At 43.1% G+C, this 22,534-nt stretch overlaps 1 protein-coding gene across 2 annotated transcripts in view; it reads left to right on the forward strand.

Annotated features, from left to right (window-relative positions):
- The window catches only part of RNGTT (RNA guanylyltransferase and 5'-phosphatase), a 1,209,919-nt gene that overhangs the window by 188,679 nt on the left and 998,706 nt on the right, over positions 1-22,534 (forward strand). For both annotated transcript variants that reach the window (XM_029595427.1, XM_029595426.1), the window contains exon 6: positions 15,977-16,220. In XM_029595427.1, coding sequence (XP_029451287.1) covers positions 15,977-16,220 — 244 coding nt within the window. The remainder of the gene's footprint in view (positions 1-15,976; positions 16,221-22,534) is intronic.

The raw sequence follows: 22,534 nt of genomic DNA on the forward strand, positions 1-22,534 counted from the left end.
GTACAAACTCTGGAGTGCGCGCGCGCCCTTACATCATCAGGAACATGGCGGATCCTCAGCGTCAGGCCAACCCGGGGATTACAGGGAGAAGCGGCGAGGAGAAGCCACGGCAGCATCTGTCCGTCAGACCCGAAGGGAGTTGCCACTAAGGTAGAGAGGTGGAGCGAGGGCGAGAACAGGCATGAACGCAACAATAGCACTGAATGAAGAATTAGATATAATTGGCATCTCAGAGTCCTGGTGGAAGGAGGATAACCAATGAGACACTGTGATACCAGGGTGCAAATTATATCGAAATGATAGGATGGATCAAATTGGCGGAGGGGTGGCACTGTGTGTTAAAGAGAGCATTGAGTCAAACAGGATAAATGTTCTGCAGAAAAGAAAATGCAATGTTGAATCTTTATGGATAGAAATTGCAGGTGAAAAAGGGAATAAAGTAGTAGTGGGGGTGTAATACCATCCACCTGGCCAAAATGAAGTAACAGACAATGAAATGCTAAAAGAAATTAGGGAAACTAACAAAATCAGCAGCACAGTAATAATGGGTGATTTCAATTATTCCAGTATTGACTGGGTGAATGTTATACCAGGGCATTCTAGAGAAGTAAAGTTCCTAGATGAAATAAATGACTGCTTCATGGAGCAGCTGGTACAAGAATCAACAAGAGAGGAAACTATTTTAGACCTAGTCCTTAGTGGAACACAGGATTTTGTGTGAGAGGTAACAGTGTTGGAACCACTTGGCAACAGTGATCACAACATTATCAAATTTGACTTAACTGGAGGGAGTGCAAAAAATAAATCTACTGTAACTGCATTTAACTTTAGAAAGGTGACTATGGTAAAATGAGGAAAATGGTTAGGAAAAAACTGAAAGCAGCAACTGCAAAGGTTAAGAATTCAGCTCAGGCATGTATGTTTTAAAATACCAGTTCAGACTGGTATTTAAATATATATAAAATATATATTTAAATATATTAAAATATAGTTCAGACTCCTTGTTTAATGTAACGCCTCAACAGCGACTGTTTTTGTTATATTGGAAACCGATTTGATTTGATATTGTATCAAGAATGTCTGTATATAAAAATTCTAAATAAATAAATAAATAAATACCATCTTGAAGCCCAGATCAGATGTATTCCATGCATTAGGAAAAGTGGAAGGATGGCTAAACGACTACTGGCATGGTGAAAAGGTAAGATGAGAGAGGCTATAATATCTAAAAACATCTTTCAAGAAATGGAAATGGGATCTGAATGAAGAAAACAGGAAACAGCATAAGCACTGGTAAATCAGAAACAAAGCATTGATAAGGAAGGCAAAAGGAATTTTAAAAGAAGCCTGCTGTGGAAAGAAAAACTCACAATAAATACTTGGTACATTTGAGGTAAAAAGCCTGTGAGGGAGTCAGTTGGAACATTAGTTGATCAAGGGGTAAAAGGGGCACTTAGGGATGACAAAAGCCATAGCAGAGAGTCTAAATGAAGTATTTGCTTCTGTATTCACTGAGGAAGATGTAAGAGATATATCCATAATCCAGAAGCAGCTCCTCTCTTAATAATTACTCAACAAACAAAAGCAAAACAGAGAGGGAATAGAATATAATCCTATAAACCACAATTAAATATGACAGAGACAATATCATATGTTGTTGCTCAATCTGCTGTCTCTCGCCCCCAATGGGCCGCAGGCAGTATTCAGCCTTATGAGCAAATTTTATATAATCATTTATTATCTCGTTGTTCTAAATATTCTACACGGACATTTCTCTTTTATTAAAGTACTCAACTCATTTCTTAATAGCATCTATTGTTGCATGATGTATATCAGCCTACAAAAAAATTTTCTTTAAAAAAGCATACTTAGCCGCACTGTGAATCATTCAAAACCCGACATGGGCCATGTTTCGACTAAAGAAAACTTTTTAAAACTACCAAGAAAAAACATTTTTGTACTCAATGTATAGTTAAGCTCTGGAATTCGTTGCCAGAGGATGTGGTGAAAGCTATTAGTGTAGCTGCATTTAAAAAAAGGTTTGAACAAATTCCTGGAGGACAAGTCCATTAACCATCATTAAGGTAGATTGCAAAAATCTACTGCAAGGGATAAGCAGCTTGGAATCTATTTACCCCTTGGGATCCTGCCGGTACTTGTGATCTGGCTTGGCCACTGTTGAAAACAGGATACTGGGGTTGATGGGCCTTTGGTCTGACCCAGTATGGCAAGTCTTATGTTCTTATATTCCTATTTGCACCTCAGGAAACTGGTCCACCGAATGCAGTGAAAAAATATCTGTGGTTCATAGATCTTGAATCTTCCTATCAGCAGACTTACACTTCGACTAATGGACCAAAGAAGTGCAGAAAGGGTGGATACTAAGAGGAAGGATTTATTATATGAGTTTTTTTCATAAAAGCTGTTGTTGATCTGACTAACTATTGGTGCGGTAAACAACATAGAGAGGAACAGTTGGAAAAATGTTTAAATATATCTTTTGTCAAGCACTATGGATAATATTTTAGACGTTATTTGCTACATTATTTTATATTGGTTAATATTGTTTAAGATAACTGATCTATAAACAGTGTGATACTGCTAAATAAAAATATGAATGAAACATCTGCAGATGTATTCTATTTATTGTAAATTTTGGCATAAAAAATGTAATGATGGAGTTTGGACCCAAGGTAGCGTCCTATGAGGCTGTATAGAGAGGCTTGCTCCTAAGCTGGTTACATTTTTCCTTTTCTCATTTGCTTCCTAATGGTCAAAAGGAAGGGGAAGCTGCAAGATGTCCCCTCTACTTACCCCCAGAGCCCTTCCTTGAGGCAGTTGATGCTGCTGGAACTCTTTCTGCTTTCCCTACCATTGGGAGACTTCGTTGATGCAACTGATGGAGGTGCATTGTCACGGCTTGAATCCGGCATGACCATCTCACTTAGCTCTGATGACCAAATTGTCCCTCCCCCACGTGCCCAAGTCTTGGCATCAATGCCTGATTCTGCAAGTTGGCCGGGAGATGGCTTGGGTGCAGACAGAAGGGGAACACTGGTGTCTTATGAATAAGGCGCTTAGTGCTATCGGGAGAGGTACAGCAGGACCTTCGTTGACTATTGATGACCAGGCAGTCTTGGTGGAGGTCGGATCATTGCCATTGTTGAGCAGACTCAACAGTTCCACTGCTGTCATTTTTTCTGGAGCTTCCATGGGTGAGTCAACATTGGTTTCTGCTCTTGGCCCAGTTTTTTTGTCCATCCACTCCCAAGCCCTTGCTGATTACCCTGGACAGTATTTGGAACATTTTGTCCTCTGTGGAACAGTCTTTATCCATTTTTACCATTAATATTTTTGGGTCTTGTATACAAGCTCAGGAAACTGTAGTATCTATTTATTTATAGTCCGCTTATAATAAAATCATGCTCATTCGGTACAACTTGAAAGATTGGAATCTACTGTGAGAAATCTAACAAGGGTAGAATTCTGTGGCTCAAGACCACACCTCAGTTCATCATTACAGGCTTGAGAACCTTGAAAATTATATGAAATCTTTTAACCTTGCTTAATTTTCCTGTGATCCCTGTGATTTCTCCTTTAGAACTTTTTAAGATATGCATGCCTAAGAATTTGGCATTAACTTCATCTGTTTTGCCTTTGATTCATAAAGTTTTTTTACCTTTTGGATCTAATTGTCCTGAAGAATATGATCCTAGGGATGTATTTTCAAGTCTGGCTGTTTCTGTTATTCTAGAATCTATGGTTGCTGACAGAGCTCACAGCGCTACACTTTTAGTGACATTTGTTTCTAGTCATGACCATGATTGAATTTTACAGTCATATTTTCGATCAATATTTGTTCTTTTTAAGGGCTGTAAAGTTTCCTTATTTCCAGATTTTTGTCCAGCTACCCAGACATGTAGGAAACCATTTTTGTCTATGCATCAGGAAGTTTTGGTATTGGGTGCTCATTTTTTCCTTTACTTTCCCTGTAAATGTTTAGTTCATTTTCTCCCAGGACAAGCAGGATGGTAGTCCTCACATGTGGGTGACATCACTGGACGGAGCCCTGTCACGGAAAACTTTTCTGTCAAAGTTTCTAGAACTTTTGACTGGCACACTGAGCATGCCCAGCATGCCATGATCCCTCGAGCCACAGGGTCTCCCTTCAGTCTCTTTTTTTCCGCGCTGCAGTTTGCCTCGCGGTTAGGAGCTCTGTGAGACTTCTCACACAATTTTCCTCACAGAAAAATTCTCAAAATTTCCTTCAGAAAAATATTTCCTCATAGGGGTCTCCCATCAGGATATATTTTCCTTCGTTTGGTGAGTAAAATCACTGTTCCCGGTCGGTACCGCTCCCACCGTTTTCTCGGTGTCCGTAGGCCATCGACGGTTTTTGGGCCTCAACCTTTGCCATTATGGCAACAGGCTTTAGAAAATGTCCTGAGTGCTCCCTAACCATGTTGATTACCGACCCACATGATGTTTGTGTGCTGTGCCTTGGTTCAGGACACGATGTCTCAACTTTTCCAAAATGTGCCCAGATGACTCCGAAGGGTAGGCGGGCTCACCTTGACAAGATGGAAACCCTATTTAAAATACAACTGGTTCCATCGACATCCACCCAATCGTCACCAGCAGGGGCATCGAAAAAATTGATCACAAAACCCCGCCGGGAACATCAAGGCAGCGGTGATCATCTGTCACCGACTCCATCCAAGTCATTGACAACATCTACCTCGGTGTTGGGGAAAGACTGGGCCGAGGAAAACATCGACACTGGCACCGTCGGGAATCCATGCCCAGTGCTGGCACCGACACCGCATCAGCTTCAATGGCTATCGAGCCACTTGCGAAGAGGACACAGGTAGAGGAGCTGTGTACACCCTCTTCACCGGAACATCAGAGGTGATCCCCATTGATATCAGTGCTGGGTACTGAGCCCCCACAGGGACCTGTGGAAGATCCAGTTCCGCCTAGCCTGCCACCCCCTGTAGCTGCGATATCAAACCCAGCTTTCAGGGAGGAACTGGATGGTTTTATCCACCAGGCAGTGCTCGATGCCCTCCGTGAACTACAACCACCGGTGCTGGCCCCCATACCGGCACCACCACCGGAGCCATCGATGTTCGCACTGTTGCTTACCAGGCTGGATTCACTGATTGGTGCCCTGCCAACACAATCTGGTCCACCGAAAGACCCAATTCCCATTCCCGGGTCTTCAGACGACGAGGGCACCGATTCCAGTCCATCGGGGCTCTCGGGACCGAGACGCCTGCAGTTTCCATCGATGCCCTCGGTACCACAGACTTTTCCATTGATGCCATTGCAACATCCATCAAGGCCATCGAAAGATCCATCAGTGCCAGAACGTCCTACAATGCCAGCTTTCTTCCCTCGTCTAAGATCTCTACCAGAGACCTTCTCTGATACATGGGAAGACGTAGACACTGACTCATCCACGGAGGATATTTTGTCAGAACCATCTTCTCCAGAGGAAAGGAGAAAATCTCCCCCAGAAGATCTCTCCTTTTCAAATTTCATTAGGGAGATGTCAGAGATGATTCCCTTCAATCTCATTACAGAAGAAGATACACAAAACATTGGAAATACTCCAGTTTGTTGATGCTTCAAAGAAAGTCGTAGCTATCCCAGTACACGAAGTACTAGTAGATCTACGGCATCAACTCTGGGAACATCCCTGCACTGTTCCTCCAGTTAATAGAAGAACATATGCAACTTATCTTGTTCAGCACATACCTGGATTCCAAAAACCACAACTGCCACATCAATCAATAGTTGTGGAGTCAGTACAAAAGAAATCAAGGAGACTTCGTCCATGTTCATCAATTCCTCCTGGCAAAGATTTATTTATTTATTTTATTTTAAGGGCTTTTATATACCGATGTTCATGTACTGGTACATATCACGTCGGTTTACATAGAACCAAAGTTTGAAATTACATTGAACATTCTATCGAACAAGAGGGTACAAATAACATGTCTAACATCATGGGAACTTATTGATAACGCTGAGAACTTATAGGTAGAGCCGAGGACAAGTTAGAAATTAAACATTAAAAATTGTAAAATTGTAAAATTATTACAAATAACAAATAAGATTATAAAATAATTATAAAAGATCAAAGATTCATGGACATTTTAGGCCGTAAAATGTTTCAGGGCTTTATGCTGGTGTCAAGAATTGTTGCATACCAACTCTACATGACCCAGTACCAGAGAAACCTTTGGAAACAGGTTCAGGAAGTAGCTGACTCTCTTCCTCAACAGCAGCAAGCCAGTCTCAATGCCATTTTACATAAAGGCCTGGAAGCTGGTAAACACGAAGTTCGTGCTGCTTATGATTCCTTCGAGACAGCTTCTCATATGTGTTACGACTGTTGCTGCCCGAAGTCTCCACTCCGCCCTCCTTACCTCTCTGGCGACTCCTCCCGCGGTTGATGGATGTTTGGCTGCCGCGGCGTCTGCCTGCCGTCCTCCCAGGTGACCCCGGTCCAGCTTGGGCGCTGCCTCCCGCCATGCTGTCCAGCTGCCTTAGGGCGCGTGCGCCGCGCAGCCCTGCTTCAAATACTTTCTTTGGCGCGAACCTCAGGGGCACCCCCCCCTGTGATGACGTCATGCATCCTGGATACAAAAAGCCTACACTACTGCTAGCTAATTGAGTTAGCAACAGGTATTCGTACTGGTGAACTCCTTACAGATGGGATTCACTCTCCGTACCTAGCTACTCTGCCTCTCCATTATTGGACTTACTCTATTTGGGGTACCCGCTCCTCGGGGGCCTCTCTCTTCTCTTTCAGGTCGCTGTCTGGAACCGGTACTCCCTCCTCGAGGGCCCATGTTCCTGGACTTGCTGCCTGGACTTCACTTCTGCCTGGAAGATACCGCTGCCTACACCATCAGTGAGTTACCATCTACTTCTCTCAGAGCTGTTCCCTGGAACCAGGTACTCGCTCCTCGAGGCCTGCCTTTACTTCAGCTCCTGTGTTCCCTACCAAGAGAAACCGCTGTGTGAGTAGTCAACCAACGAGGCTCTATTCCAGAACCCTGCATATACTTCATTGTACTCACTATCTCAGTTTCTCTTCACTACAGCACAGCCATTGTGGGATCGCTGTTCCAGAGCCTGAGGGACTACAAGCCCAGTTGGGCTTCATCTCTGCTCACTACTGCCACCTGTGGCAGCTCCTCAATACTGTTAATAAAAGATCTCTCTGTGTTGTGTGTCCTATAGCTGAGCCTGACCTGTGGCCCCTCACGGGACTTCCCCCCTGTGGGCGTGGTCAGCAGCCACAGTGTCCAAGGGTCCACCAAAAACCTTACAAACTGGCTGCCCATCACACAAAGAATCCAGTATAAAACCCTCACCCTTCTTCACAAAAAAATAAACAACAACAGAATGGTCTGGCTAAACAACAACATCCAACCATATTTCACACAAAGAAATCTCAGATCCACCAACTCAGGTCTCCTCTCCATCCCAACCCTTAAAAATGCTCACCTCAATACAACACGCAAACGAGCCATTACAATAGCTGGCCCTACCCTCTGGAACTCCCTCCCCCCACAGCTCAGAAACGAACCCTCACCGCAAGTCTTTAAAAAACAGCTCAAAACATGGCTGTTCTTGAAAGCATTCCCTCCTGAACCCCAACATCCTATAATAAACGCTCTTGAAAGCCTTACCGCATAACTTCTACTCTGCATGAACGCATAACCCCTCCCCCCTTCTCTATCCTCCCTTTTCCCTGTCCCCCACCCTTCTCGTAACCTCCCTCTTCCCTGTCCCCCACCCTACTCATAACCAAGTCATATTGTACATATTGTATATAGGCTATTTGCCATTTCTATATACCCACTAATATTTAATTTTAATTTTATTCATATGTTACAATGTTCCTTATATTTATTGTTTAATCAACTGTTCTCTTGTTACAATGTAAAATAGGGCAGTTCCGGCTCTATTCAACCTGTTTTCTGGAAACCGATGTGATATCTCGATCGAATGTCGGTATACAAAAGAAATAAATAAATAAATAAATAAACAGTATGTCAGCAACAGGAATCAGTGCCAGGAGATGGGCCTAGTTAAAAGCCTCAGACCTGAGTCCTGAGGTCCAAGATAGACTGGCTGATTTACCATGCACTGGTGATAATCTATTCGGTGATAAAATCAAAGACGCAGTGGCTCAATTGAAGGACCACAATGAGATCCTGCGCCAGTTATCAACAGTCACTTCTGAGGTCCCTTCTGCCAGAAGATCAACCAGAAGAGACCCTAAGAAGCCTTTTTATCACCCACACAGGTATTACCCACCTGCATCTCGAGGGTGCACGACTAGACCATCTCAGAGAGGACATCCTCGACAGCCTAAAACATCCCCTCACCCTCCTCAACAAACAGGCCAAGCTTCTGAATTTTGAAACCTTTCCAGAGAACAGCAGCCTCTCCATAAATCCAAAATCAGATTTGCCAGTAGGAGGTCAGGTTCATCACTTTATACCCAATTGGCTCAGCATCACCACAGACCAATGAGTTATTTCTGTCATATCCCAAGGGTACCGTCTAAATTTTCTCACGGTACCCCAGGATTCACCATCCAACCCACTGTGGATACACAAAGATCACACAACTCTTCTAAAGTCAGAACTATCCACCCTTCTGGGCGCAAGGGCCGTGGAACCTGTCTCCCGACCTCAGCAAGGCAGAGGGTTCTACTCCCACTATTTTCTCATTCCAAAGAAAACAGGAGGCCTCCGTCCCATCTGAGACCTCTGCAATCTCAACAAATTTCTACAAGAAGAAAAATTCAGGATGGTGTCCCTGGGCACCATGCTTCCCCTCTTACAAACAGGAGATTGGCTTTGTTCTCTGGATCTTCAGGACGCTTATGCTCACATTCCAATCTTCCCACCTCACTGCAAATACCTGCATTTCCTAGTGGGAAATCAACACTTTCAGTACCGGGTCCTGCCTTTTGGACTTGCCTCAGCACCCCGTGTATTTACAAAGTGCCTAGCAGTGGCTGCGGCCCATCTATGCAAGAAAAGCATACTTGTCTTTCCTTACCTGGACGATTGGCTCATAAAGAGCCAATCCAAGTAAGGAGCTCTCGATGCTCTCAAGCTCACTATCCACCTGCTACTCTTGTTGGGATTTCTCATCAGCTACCAAAAATCCCCCCTAACTCCATCTCACCTCCTGACTTTCATCGGAGCAGATTTGGACACCACAGTCGCAAAGGCCTTCCTGCCCAACGACCGCGCAGACACACTCTCCAGACTAACTATATCTCTGCGCACAAAGAAAACTGCCTCAGCCCATCAATTCTTAACGTTGCTGGGCCACATGGCTTCCATGGTCCACGTCACTCCTATGGCCAGGTTGGCCATGAGATTAACACAATGGACTCTAAAATCTCAATGACTCCAAGCCATTCAACCACTGTCATCTCCAATTCATATAACCCACCAGTTACGTTTATCTTTTCTCTGGTGGATGAACACAAACAACTTGCTAACAGGTCTACCCTTCCAGCAACCAATTACGCAAGTAACTTTAACCACAGATGCATCCACCTTAGGTTGGGGAGCTCATGTGAACAATCTTCAAACTCACGATACTTGGACACAGCTCGACTTCCTAGAGCTTCGAGCTATACATTATGCTCTCTATGCGTTCAAGGACTGCCTTTCACACAAGACTGTTCTCATACAAACAGACAACACAGTTGCAATGTGGTACCTGAACAAACAGGGAGGCACAGGCTCTTATCTCCTCTGCCAAGAAGCCGCACAGATCTGGTACTGGGCCCTAACTCATTCCATGCTTCTCCGGGCCATTTATCTGGCAGGCATACAGAACGTAGTTGCAGATCGCCTCAGCAGTCGGTTCCATCCCCACTAGTGGTTCCTGTATCCTGTGGTAACGACCAGAATCTTTTAACTCCGGGGTCAGCCATTGATAGACCTCTTTGCATCCAAACTGAATCACAAAGTGGACAGATTCTGCTCCCTGCACAGACGGTGAGACAAATTAGCCATGGACGCCTTTGCTCTCCCCTGGAACTCAGGCCTCCTACATGTGTATCCCCTGATACCACTCATAGCCAAAACTCTCGTGAAGCTGCAACAGGACAAAGGATCCATGATACTTATAGTCCCATATTGGCCTCGACAAGCTTGGTTTCCCATACTTCTCGACCTCTCGATCAGAGAACCAATTTGCCTGGGCACAGCGCCCACTCTCATAACTCAGAACCAAGGCAAGTTACGCCATCCAAACCTTCAGACCCTATCCTTCATAACCTGGATGTTGAAAGCATGATCCTCCAACCGCTCAACCTTTCAACTGATGTCTCTCAAGTGCTTGTAGCTTCATGAAAGCCTTCCACATGAAAATCCTATTGTTCTAAGTGGAATAGATTTACTATATGGTGCATACAAAAAGGTTTTTCCTGCCCCACTCCATCTTTATTAGACTATCTCTGGCACCTTTCAGACTCTGGTCTCCAGACCTCTTTGGTGCGGGTACACCTGAGTGCCATATCAGCGTACCACAAGGGAGTAGGTGATGCCCCAGTAAGAGCGCAACCCCTAGTGAGGTCACTGAATGGGACCTAAATGTAGTATTTACATGGCTCATGCGCTCCCCATTTGAGCCTATAGATTCCTGCAATGTTAAATTTCTTACATGGAAAGTTCTCTTCCTAGTAGCAATTACATCTGCTCGAAGGGTTAGTGAGTTACAAGCATTTGTTACATACTCGCCCTATACCAGGTTCCTTCATGACCGAGTGGTCCTCCGTACTCACCCAAAATTCCTTCCCAAGGCAGTTGCTGACTTCCACTTGAATCACTCTATAGTCTTGCCCACATTTTTCCCAAGACCTCACTCTCACCAAGGCGAAAAGGGTTTACACACTTTGGATTGTAAACGTGCACTGGCATTTTACCTAGACCGCACTGCAGTCCATAGAAAATCCACCCAACTCTTTGTTTCTTTTGACAAAAACAAATTGGGAGTTGCAGTGGGCAAACAAAGTCTCTCCAACTGGCTAGCAGACTGTATCGCATTCTGCTACGACAAAGCAGGCCTTCCCCTCCAGGGACAAGTGAAGGTGCACTGGGTAAGAGACATGGCAACGTCAGTAGCACACTATTGTTCAGTACCTATTGCTGACATCTGTAAAGCTGCAACATGGAGCTCTCTTCACTCATTTGCTTCATATTACTGCCTGGACAAGGAAGGATGACAAGACTCTGCCTTTGGCCAATCCGTCTTGAAGAACTTATTTCCAGTATAATCCTAACTCCTTCCACATCCATCTGCTGTGATTTTCAGGCTGTCTCATTTTTCCCAACAGCACGCCAGTTGTGCCTGTTGCACAAATTGTGCGCTGTTGGTCCGAACAAATGAGTCAGTCTGTAGCTTGCTAATCATCCACATGTGAGGACTACCATCCTGCTTGTCCTGGGAGAAACAGAGTTGCTTACCTGTAACAGGTGTTCTCCCAGGACAGTAGGATGTAGTCCTCACGAAACCCAACCGCCACCCCGCGGAGTTGGGACCAAAATGTTTTATTATTTTATTTTTTCGCTTGCACCTATTGCTACAAACGAGACTGAAGGGAGACCCCTGTGGCTCGAGGGATCATGGCATGCTGGGCATGCTCGGTGTGCCAGTCAAAAGTTCTAGAAACTTTGACAGAAAAGTTTTCTGTGATAGGGCTCCATCCAGTGACATTGCCCACATGTGAGGACTACATCCTGCTGTCCTGGGAGAACACCTGTTACAGGTAAGCCACTCTGCTTTCCTAATGAAAAGTTTGTATTTTTTTAAATCTTAGCCAGTTACATTCCTTCATTAATTCTAGGTCTATAGTGTTGTTTGATGCTTTTGAACGATGGGGCATATGCTGGCTTTTCGGTTTGTGGTTTATTTTGTATAATGGGAAGATTTGCCCTTGAAGGAAAAGATTTCTTTTTCCTTGTTTTTCTCCTTTTTGTCTTCCCACTTTGCCAGGTCTGTTTCTGGAAAATTGTAGAACTGTTGGCAATTTGATTAGTATTGTATTTCTTTATTTTGTATTAATTGCAATCATTTTTCCTCGCCAATTGTCTATTTCCATTTTGAAGTGAACACTTGTAAAATTGTTAAAAATTAATAAAAAGAACAAGAAAATATGTAATGATGCCTTTACATTGGATCTCAACTACAATACCTATACCTCTGAAAAATGAATGTTAAGGAAGCCTTTCCAAGAGTAAGAGATTTATGAGGTACACAGAAACTATGGCCAGCAATAAAAAGAATCTCTGGAATGGCAACAAATCTTCATAGCAGGTATATTTATAAGAGGAAGAGAACAGTTTACCAAAGAAGAAGAAAACAGAGTAAATAACTAGCATTCAGGAAACACAGGCACAGGAGAGAAGGATAGGCAAAATTATCAAGAAAAAGGGAAGACATGGTTAGACTGTCAAAGGCTGAAATAGTGGAGTGTACTGTCCAATTAGTAAAGTTAGGGGATATATCTTTCTTTAGCTATAGAAGTGAAAAGAGCAAGACTTAAAAAGGAAATAGTAAGAATTTAAAGAGCACAAGGTTTGTAAAGAGGAGTATCGGAAAAAGCGGATATTTTAAAGAATACTTTTGCTTGGTAGTCTCACTAGAAGAACAGTTTGGACCAATGTCAAACACTGGAAATTATGTGTTTGCAGGGTGAACACTACCATTTTTTGAGGAGTTAGTTCAAGGTTCTGACTCAAATAATGAAAGATAAAGCAATGGGCCCTGATAAAGATACATCCTAGAATACTGATGGAGCTCAAGGAGGTACTGACTATTCCACTCATCACTTCAATCAATTTATTGGAAAAAGGGGAAGCTCTAGGATACCGGGGTTGTGTTCGTGCCTGTTTCTCGCCCTTGCTCCACCCTCTTTACCGCTGTGGCAACTCCCTCCAGGCCTGATGGACGGCTTGCGGCCGCGGCATCATCCTGCAGCTTCTTAGGATCCCCGGGCTGGCTTGACGCTACGGATCCGCCATGTTCCTGAAGATGTAGGACACGCACGCACGCTCCAGACTTTGTGCCAGCAAGGGTGCGAACCTTGGGGGCGTCCCCCTTAATGACGTCATCCGTTTTTAATTTATAAGGTCTTCGTTTGCTAACTACGAACGAGTTAGCAAGGACTCGAATCTTCCCTTTGGGTACGATTCCCCAAGCTACTCTGCCTCCCTTTACTTACATGGAGTAGCCGCTCCTCGGGGGCTCCGTTCTCGCTCTTCTTGATTTCAGCTTGTAGTACGGGATCCGGTACTCGCTCCTCGAGGGCCTACGGTCCCGAAGACTCCTATTGCCTGGTGGCGATTGCAGACGTGAACACAGTGAGTCCTATTACAGACAGGAACTGGTACTCGCTCCACGAGGGCCCTCGTTCCTAATCTCTACGGCTCCCTTCAGTCTAGACGTTATCGCAGGTACGGAGATCGTGAGTCACTATTGCAGATTGCAGATAGGAACCGGAACTCGCTCCACGAGGGCCTACGTTCCTAAATCTCTTCTATTCCAGAAGCCATCCCATACACAGTGATTGTGAGTTCTATTTCAGACTGCTTAAAGAAACCAGTACTTGCCTGTGGCTCCTGTTCCTGTATACTGAAGACTCTCTGTTGCATACAGAGGACAGAGATCTACAATTGTGAGTGTATCATCTACCACTGGTTATGCCCCGCATACCCTGTCTACTCACTACCTATAGTCTCTCCTTGCAGCTCAGCAACCCAGAGATTGTTGTTTCAGTATCAGAGGGACTTCAGCCCTGCCGGGCATATCAACTCACTACTGCCGGTTCTATTTCCAGTCTAATAAAGAACTTTCTGTGTTTGTCTCAAAACTCCAGCCTAGCCGGTGGTCCCTCTCAGGATCTCCTCTTGAGGGCACTGTCATCTGCCATCGGCCCAAGGATTCACCATAAATAGCTAGCTCCTCCCCTTGGGGGAGCAGCACTGAACAATTGGGAAAAAAAGAGAGATAATCTCTCCACAAGGGTGGGAACAAAGAGGAAGTGGAAGACTACAGACCTGTTAGGTTTACATTAGTAATGGATAAAATAATGGAAATGCTACTGAAAGAAAGAATAGTGCAATTTCTCAAAGCCAGTGTGTTACAAGATCACAAGCACCATGGTAGTATAAGGGGAAGATCTTGCCAACAAACTTGATTGAATTCTTTGATAACATTTATTCATTTAAAATGTTTCCTACCCATCCACCATAAATACACTCATAAAATTTACATGATAAAAACGTAACAGTACATTGGTAACTTACACAGAAGTTCAGTACAACAAACCTAATAAAGAAACCTAGCTTATTGAATAGTCAAGCCCAACCTGATGAGTTAAGTGTATCGTGGGGACAAGAGAGGTGGAAGTGCAAGTGGAGTAGATGTGCCCTATCATGTATTATGCATTAAAGTTGATGTAGTATCTGCCTTGTGTTTCCCTTGATATTACACTTTCACAAAAAATATGTTGGTGGAAACTTGGAAAGATGGGCCCAAGTATTAGAGTGGTACACTCTCTTAATTTCATTGATAATTGTAAGGCTCAGTCACATCCTATCCTACCATTATAAGGTCCATGTTCAACGGGTGGCCGAGCAACAGAGTTACTTGGGTAACTTTACACAGATATTCAGCAGCACTTAGTCGGATAAGCCTGCACTGATTATACCAAGGTAAAGTTTCCAGGCAACCTTAGGTCAGTTATTTTCCTAATTGGACTTACCTGCTAAGTTTATTCAGGTAGCATTGAATATCAGCACTAAGTGGATAAATTTTAGCAGAACGCTGCCCCACTTAAGTCTTTTTATCTGGATAAAGTTTACTTGAATAATGACTTGGCTGGGTGTTAAAACTCTGGGTTTATCCAGATAATTTGAAAATTTAATCAGAGAAATCTTTTTGAATATTGACCTCTCTTTATATAACTTTTGTGATTTATTGTTTGGGTTTCTTTTAATGCTGATATTTCCTTTTAATTCTGCCAATAAATGTACTGTCTTTAAAGCTTATTTATTTATTTTATTTACAATTATTTATAGCCTGTACTTTCCATTCGTTCGGGGTGGGTAACACACAATGAAACGCTTACAAAACAGAAGTAAAACAAAAAATCTTATACATTTGCATTACATGTTGCTATAAAATGCCTAGAGGTAATCAGGATAGTAATCTTTGTTGTTGATGGCTGCACTGTTGGGGAGTCTGACTGTGGGTTATAGTGGAGGCAAACACTGATGAAAATAAGTATTTTGGGAAAATACCATGGGTATGCCTTAAATATTGTGCGATGGCGCCCTATTTACCTGGGACTGCCATCCAGTTAAAGGGTTGTAGTGGTCTGACTCAAACTGTATTTTCAAATTGTTGCCTGCAATATGGATTATCCTTTCGCCCTCCTTGTTCTCTTCATTGATCTCAGATCTCAAGTTTTTATGATTCCTTTTTTTGTTTCCTATCCCATACTATGCCATTGCACCATAAGAAGTGTAATTAGGTAATTGTAGAATATCAAGTATAAGAATAAATAAGACATGGAATAAAAAGAGTAGTGTTTCTTTAAATGAAACTGTTAAATAATATAAGAGACTAATGTTGAAAATGTGTACTATAGCAGGATTTCAGGGTTATAAATCTTTTCCCTATAATGTTACCTATTCCACTCATTCTTGATCTGCATTATTGCTTATTTTCCATCTTAAGTCCAACATGGACATTTTGTGATGTGGAAAAGCTATTGCTTACATTACTATACCATTTTGACTGCTTTTTTGAGGCTTAGAAAATTTTGCTAGAGGAATAGTTCAGAAGACAGTTGTGATTTCATGAATGGACCATCTTTGGTAGAATCCCGAAGACTAATTTACCTTGAATTTCTGCTTTATAGTATTGAAGCAGCAGTTGCTACATATGCCCAGGCCAGGCCACCAGGTATTTATAAAGGAGATTACTTGAAAGAGCTTTTTCGCCGTTACGGAGACATAGAATATGCACCTGCCCCGCCAGAGTTACCAGATTGGTGTTTTGAAGACGATGATGAAGATGATGATGGGAACAAAATATGCCACGAATCGGAGCCTGGTTCTTCAACTGCTTCATTCAGCAAAAAGAAAAAAGAACGTCTGAAACTGGTAATGTAGTCTTATTGCCGCAATTTTTCTTCTCACTAGTCAATTCAGTTTGAGATTATTCTTTTTAACTGTTATATGATAGTTAATAATTTATCCTTGTGCCTGTTCTTTGCAATTTAAGGACATTTAGTGTATTAATTCTGAATTATTAACTAAAGCCATGAACTAAGGTTCGTGAGGAACCATTTATGACTATCTGGGTACATGCAGCATATTTCAGATTTGACTAAAAGAAGCAGTAAAATGATTATGTTCTTGTGCAGAGAACACTGAAAAGATTCAGTTACTGTGAATTATTCTTTTAATGCAACAGAATGAAACACAATTTTATTTGTATATAATGCTGACAGTATATGTAACACTATACAAGCAAAATGCTGATAAACCAAAACACACACAATAAATAACATGTCGTGTGGGTACTAGTATAGAGTTTTAATAGTCATTGATAGATCTGAGTGTTCATATAAAAGTTAAAATTAGTTTTTGAATTGCAGTTAACCTGGCCTTTGTGCTTTCATGTGTGAAATTACTAAATCAGCATGGTGGAACCAAAATCCATAGGACCCCAAGCTTTGGAAAGAAATTCAGTAAGCATGTTAGGAACAATGATGACAGGGGTGATGAAAACATGGGCAAAGCTGGACGTTTCCAGAGACCTTTGAAATAAAAATGTTAAGTCTTGCAAGCAGAATACAAATCCAAGAGCTTTTATGGTTAGGTTTGAAGTTGTGCAAGAATCTGGAGATCATCTTATTTGGTTGCAGTTTGATAGATGAACTTTCACACATACTGATAGTGCTTGATGTTCAGTGAGGATAACCCTGTATTGATTGTACATTTTTGCCTCAGTTAAGTAAAAAGTGCATACTCTTTCTATCACAAGCCCTAAAATTTGTGCACCTGTTACCACACACAAATGATAAACAGAATTTTTGAAAATATTGTTACCTGCTCGTCTGGAGCAAGTGCATTTCTGGGCTAGTAAGTCAGCCCAGAGAGTAGGATGTGGGAGAAACATCTTTAGCCCTTGACCAGAATCTGGGAGTGGAGGAAGGTGATGGAAGTATTTTTTGCCCCGATCAGGCCCTAGAAAGCAGGGCCTGGGAGTGAAGGAAAACAATAGAAGTGACTTTGGCCCTGATTGGACCAGACGTAGGAGGAGGAAGTGTTGGGGGGTGGGGGAGAGAGGAACAGATAGTGAGGGTGTGGAGGTGGGGGAAAAAGAGTTGGATAGAGAAAGTCTCTCTCAGGTCTGCAGTGGGGGTGAAATGGGGGTTGCTCTTGCCAGGAAAAAAAAATGCACATATTATACCTTTCCTCCCTTCTCAGAATTTTGACCCCCTAAAGGAGTCAAAGTAGGCCTTAAATTTCTTTTGTAAAATTTTTCACATACTTTGCTGGCCCATAGTGAAGAAGGCAAGCTCATGGTATGTTCCAAACTTTGCACTGGGGCTTTTACCACCAAGGGTTTGTACTAATGCACAAAATTTCAGGCTCCTGAGAGGGGTTATTGGGCTGCAGCACCTGGACAAAATGGCCATTCTAGGTTGCGCGGAGCAAGGTACTCAGAGGTGACCTTCATTCAACTGCCTCTAGCTCTCTTACCAATGGAGATCCAGGTGAAAAATGTAGCACAGTTTGTTTGAGACCCTAGAGAACATCCATGCAAAATTTTGTTCAATTTGGAGGAGGTTGAGCGTGGACCCCTGGTCCACTTGTTATGGAATGATTCAATTATGATTCATTTAGATTGTGTAACTTGTAGGTACTTTATAATTTACTGTATTGAGGGAGGTATCTCTTACTGTGGGATGATATTGCCTCTCATAGGGTTTGACTGTTAGAACTATTCTCTTTGCTCTCTTGGCTTGTGGTTCTCCCTTCCAACTGTGATTAAGATAACACTCCTCTCCAAGCTGCATTAATATTATCCTTTGCTTTGTTTACAACATGTAAGCCACTTCCTTGGGTCTCCTGTTATCATTTTCTCTCCTTTCCCTCCAGAAATCTTAGGATTTCATCGCTGCTTCCAAACTTTCTCTCTCTCCTTTGTATCTGATACCTACCTTGACTCTCGGTAGCGAAGTACTGTGCAATCTGCAGATTCTGGCTTCAGCTAACCTGTAGCTTTAGACATTGCACAATAGCGACACATAGTGGCTAATCATGGGTTCCAGCAGGATTTGTAGTTTGTCATTGTGATGGCTGGGCTATAGAAGTGTTAAGTAGCGGTAGAAACCCAAAGTAGTAGGTGGAAACTTCCATACAAAAAAAAAAAGGTTGGACATTTTCATCTTCACTTCTCTCTCTCGCTCTTCTCTCTCCTCCCTTAAATCCTGTTTGTCTTCTGGTATTGCTCCTGAATTTTTCTGGTCTTCTGTTATTTGTCTTTCTAATGAGACCTTCCTTGATCCCACTTCTTTCTTGAACTATTGGGCCATTTCTCCTCTTTCATTCCCTGCAAGGATCTTGAGAAGGCTATGTATTACCAAGCCCTTTACTTCCTACTGTCTAGTAATGTGGAACCCTCTCATTTCAGTTACAGCCTAGCTCACACCTTAGTTTTTGATCCTGCTCCTGTCTGTTCATTTCCACTCAGCCATTCTTTTCTGCTCCTGAACTGTTCTTGTCCTTTTGGACCTCTCTTTGACTCCATCAATTGCCCATCAATTGGGTAAATCTTTGGATGAAAACCAATCTTTCTAGTTATCCCTTTAAAGTTCTTAATAATTCCTAGTCTGACCTGTCATCTCTTTCCATTATGTACTTCGAGGTTCTGTTGTAAGTTCTTTGCTCTTTTTGTATGCTTCCATTCCTCTTTTTGGGTGCTTTCACCATGCATTTGCTGATCACATCCAGATCCTGCGTTCATTTTTTCACTCTTCCCCTAGCTCATCTCTCCTCATGTCTTTGTTGCTGCTTTATCCTGGATGTGCTTTCATTTTCTCATGCTCAACCCGTCTAAGGTGGAAATTGTCTCCTTTCCTGCCTCCTCCCACATTTCCTGCACACCCACTCAATTTCTATTGACTTTGCCTCCTCTGACTCTCTCAGAATCTTGAGGTTATTCATGACCCATCTCCCTCTTTTCGCTCACCCATCTCTTTTGAGTTCTTTTTTCCACCATAAATTTTTAATAACCATAAAATCAGTGTTTCTTTGAGCTGTGATTCTTATTTCCTGCAGGTTGTGTCTTTACTTTTATTTTACTTTAATTAGATGTATAACCCGCTCAATGTAAAATATCTTGGCAGTTTACAGCAGAATATACATAAAACTATACTATATGTTTAAACCAAACAATAACTAAAACTACATATGAAAACTTTACAAAGTAATACAAGACCATATGATATAATCTGGCAATAAAAAAAAAAAAAAGGAAAGATGGTCAAAAGCTGTCAAGGCCTCAAATCTATGCTAGTTAAGGGGAATCTGCCCCATTAATCTGCCATGCCAACTCGTCAGCACTAGATTAGAAGCATATGACCTTCATGAATAAAGCAACTAGCTGTTGAGTGACTGAGTAAACAGTTGGCTTTAATCTGCTTTCTAAAGTGGGTAAGCAGCGATTCATTTTTGAGGTCCTCAGGAAGGGAGTTCCACAGGACAGAGCCTGCAACTCTGAACAGTCTCCGCAAGATGAAACTGCTTAGGCGATGTTGCGCTGGAGGTGGATTCTTGGGCTGAGGTGGGGTTGACACAACCCATGGCAAGGGCCCACGGTTCCCCACCGTCAGCAGGTGGAGTGGGCTGAAGCTAGAGGCCACTAGAGCTTCACCTCTACCAGCCCTTGTTCCCCTCGGTTTGAGCCTTTGGGTGCCGGGGCCGGCAGGACTTAGGCGGGCCTCGAGATAGGATACTGAGGACAGATGGTTCAGCCCAGAGACAGCAGCCAGCAGGTGGCGTAAGTCTATCCAAGACGGGTGCGGGACTGGAACCCAAGCACCAGGGAACAAGGAGCAACTGAAGGTGCTTGAGCAAAGAAAGGCTGAAGCCCTGAAAGTCCACGTCCAGAGGATAGAAGCTGAGGCGTCGCTGTCAAACTCAGGTGGAGGCTGGCGGCCAATGGAAGCTGTGGCGAGCAACGTAGAACTCTGGACAAGAAAGAGTCTGTAGCAAAGTTATCCGTAGCAATGCTCAGGGCACGGAGAAGGCAGGCGTGGTCAGAAGTAGCAATGGTCAGGGCATGGAGAAGGCAGGGGTGGTCAGGCGTAGCAATGGTCAAGGCATGGAGAAGGCAGGGGTGGTCAGGGATAGCAATGGTCAAGGCTTGGAGAAGGCAGGCGAGGTCAGGCGTAGCAATAGTCAAGGCTTGGAGAAGGCAGGCGAGGTCGGACGTAGCAGAGGTCAGGTTTGGAGATAGTCACAAAGCAGAGTCAGGCAAAGCAGGGTCAAAGTCCGTGAAGTCAATCCGCAGCAAGGAACAAAGTATAAACAATGAGACAAGAACCAGGAACAACGAGGAATCAGGAACACAAGGCAGAGACGAATCTCTAGAAGCAATGAGCACTTGATCAACAGGGAACTGAGGAGATCTATTGCAAAGGCAACGCTTAGGAGCGCTGCCCGAGCTTAAGTACGCTGAGGGTGATGATGTCAGCATCTGGGTCCGCGGCCAGTTTCCCGCCGCGGGCCCTTTAAAAGCATTAGAGCTGCGCGTGCCTAGGAGGGGGTGCGGTGCTGTTGGTGGCGTCTTTCCGCGGAGCAAGCGGAGAGGCCTGCTTGGCGGATGAATACTGGCTGGAGGTTTCGGGCAGTATGGTAGGGACAGGGTCTGACAGGGGCCCGAGGTCTGAGCCGGCAGCCGACTGCCACCAACGACTGAGAACTGAGTGCTGAGGACTGACCCGCGGGCCTGCCATGGGCAGCAATCGTAACAGGCGAAGGTATGTATTGAGAAAAGATGAGCGGAGTGTGCAGCAAGGGTGATAGATTTTCAATGCTGCGTTGACTCACCAGGGGGGGCAAAACCATTCAGGGATTCGACTATCAAAGGTAAAACATTGAACTTAATTTGATACTCACTAGGGAGCCAGTGCAACCTGACCAGGACAGGTGTGATATGTTCACTAAGCGGTGCTCTGGAAATTGCATTCTATATCAATTGGAGTGCTCTTAGTGTGGAATATAGTAAGCCCACATATAAAGCACTGCAAGAATCGATGATCAAAGCTGGAATTACTGGCCTCAGCTCAGTTTGCTGAGGAATAGCCTCAAATTCCTTTCCATTTCACCCTTTACAAATCCTTCAGAATGCTGCTGTCAGGCTCTCCTTACTCACTGCCCTGCTACTCCCACGTTTCTCTTCTTGCTTCCTCTCATTGGCTCCATGTTAAATTTTGCATACCTTTTAAATGCCCGGGCTTCACTTCTAAAAATATGGATGGCTTGGCTCCTCCTTATCGCTCTGTTTTAATTCTCTGGTTCAATCATAACCTCTTCCCCACAAACACCACTGTATTTTAGCGTACCGGAGTGTGTATCCACAAATCAAAAACAATGGTACAACCAGTCAATCTAGAACTAGTATTTAAATCTCTTACCAGATATTTGTAGGCCCCTTATTCCAAGGGTCTGTATAACATCACAGACTCTGTTACGGTTCAGGGTCACCTTGCTTTAATTTATAACATCCTTTTGTTGTTTTTATATATTTTTTGTTTATAATAAAATCTCTAAAAGTCTCATAGTACTCTTTATCAATGCACTTATTTCAAAAACATGCACACTATCAACAGATATAGAAAGAGCTCTAATACTCACTTTTAGAGATTTTATTATAAACAAAAAATATATAAAAACAACAAAAGGATGTTATAAATTAAAGCAAGGTGACCCTGAACCGTAACAGAGTCTGTGATGTTATACAGACCCTTGGAATAAGGGGCCTGCAAATATCTGGTAAGAGATTTAAATACTAGTTCTAGATTGACTGGTTGTACCATTGTTTTTGATTTGTTAATTCTCTGGTTGCCATCTTCATGTTTATTCTGCACCCCTCTTAGCAAATAGGCTGCTTTCTGTTTTTTTGCATTCTTATTTCTTGCATGCCTGCGTGTGAATAAATTTACCTCTGATATCCAATAAGTTCCAAATCCAACTCTCTTCCAATTCCTGTTTCAAACCTGCTTATTTAAATTAACCTATCCAGATGTGTAGTTTTACTCGGTGTGTGCTTCTGCAGCTTATCTGCTTGCTCTCGGAATTGTTAATAGGCACATCCTGTTGATCCCTGGCGTTGACACTTTAAGGGTGCCATACATAAGCCATAAATGAAATTAGTGCAAGTTGTATGTTCTTGCAGTAGG

The sequence above is a fragment of the Rhinatrema bivittatum genome, chromosome 3 (assembly GCF_901001135.1).
Source record: "Rhinatrema bivittatum chromosome 3, aRhiBiv1.1, whole genome shotgun sequence".
NCBI classification, from domain to species: domain Eukaryota; kingdom Metazoa; phylum Chordata; class Amphibia; order Gymnophiona; family Rhinatrematidae; genus Rhinatrema; species Rhinatrema bivittatum.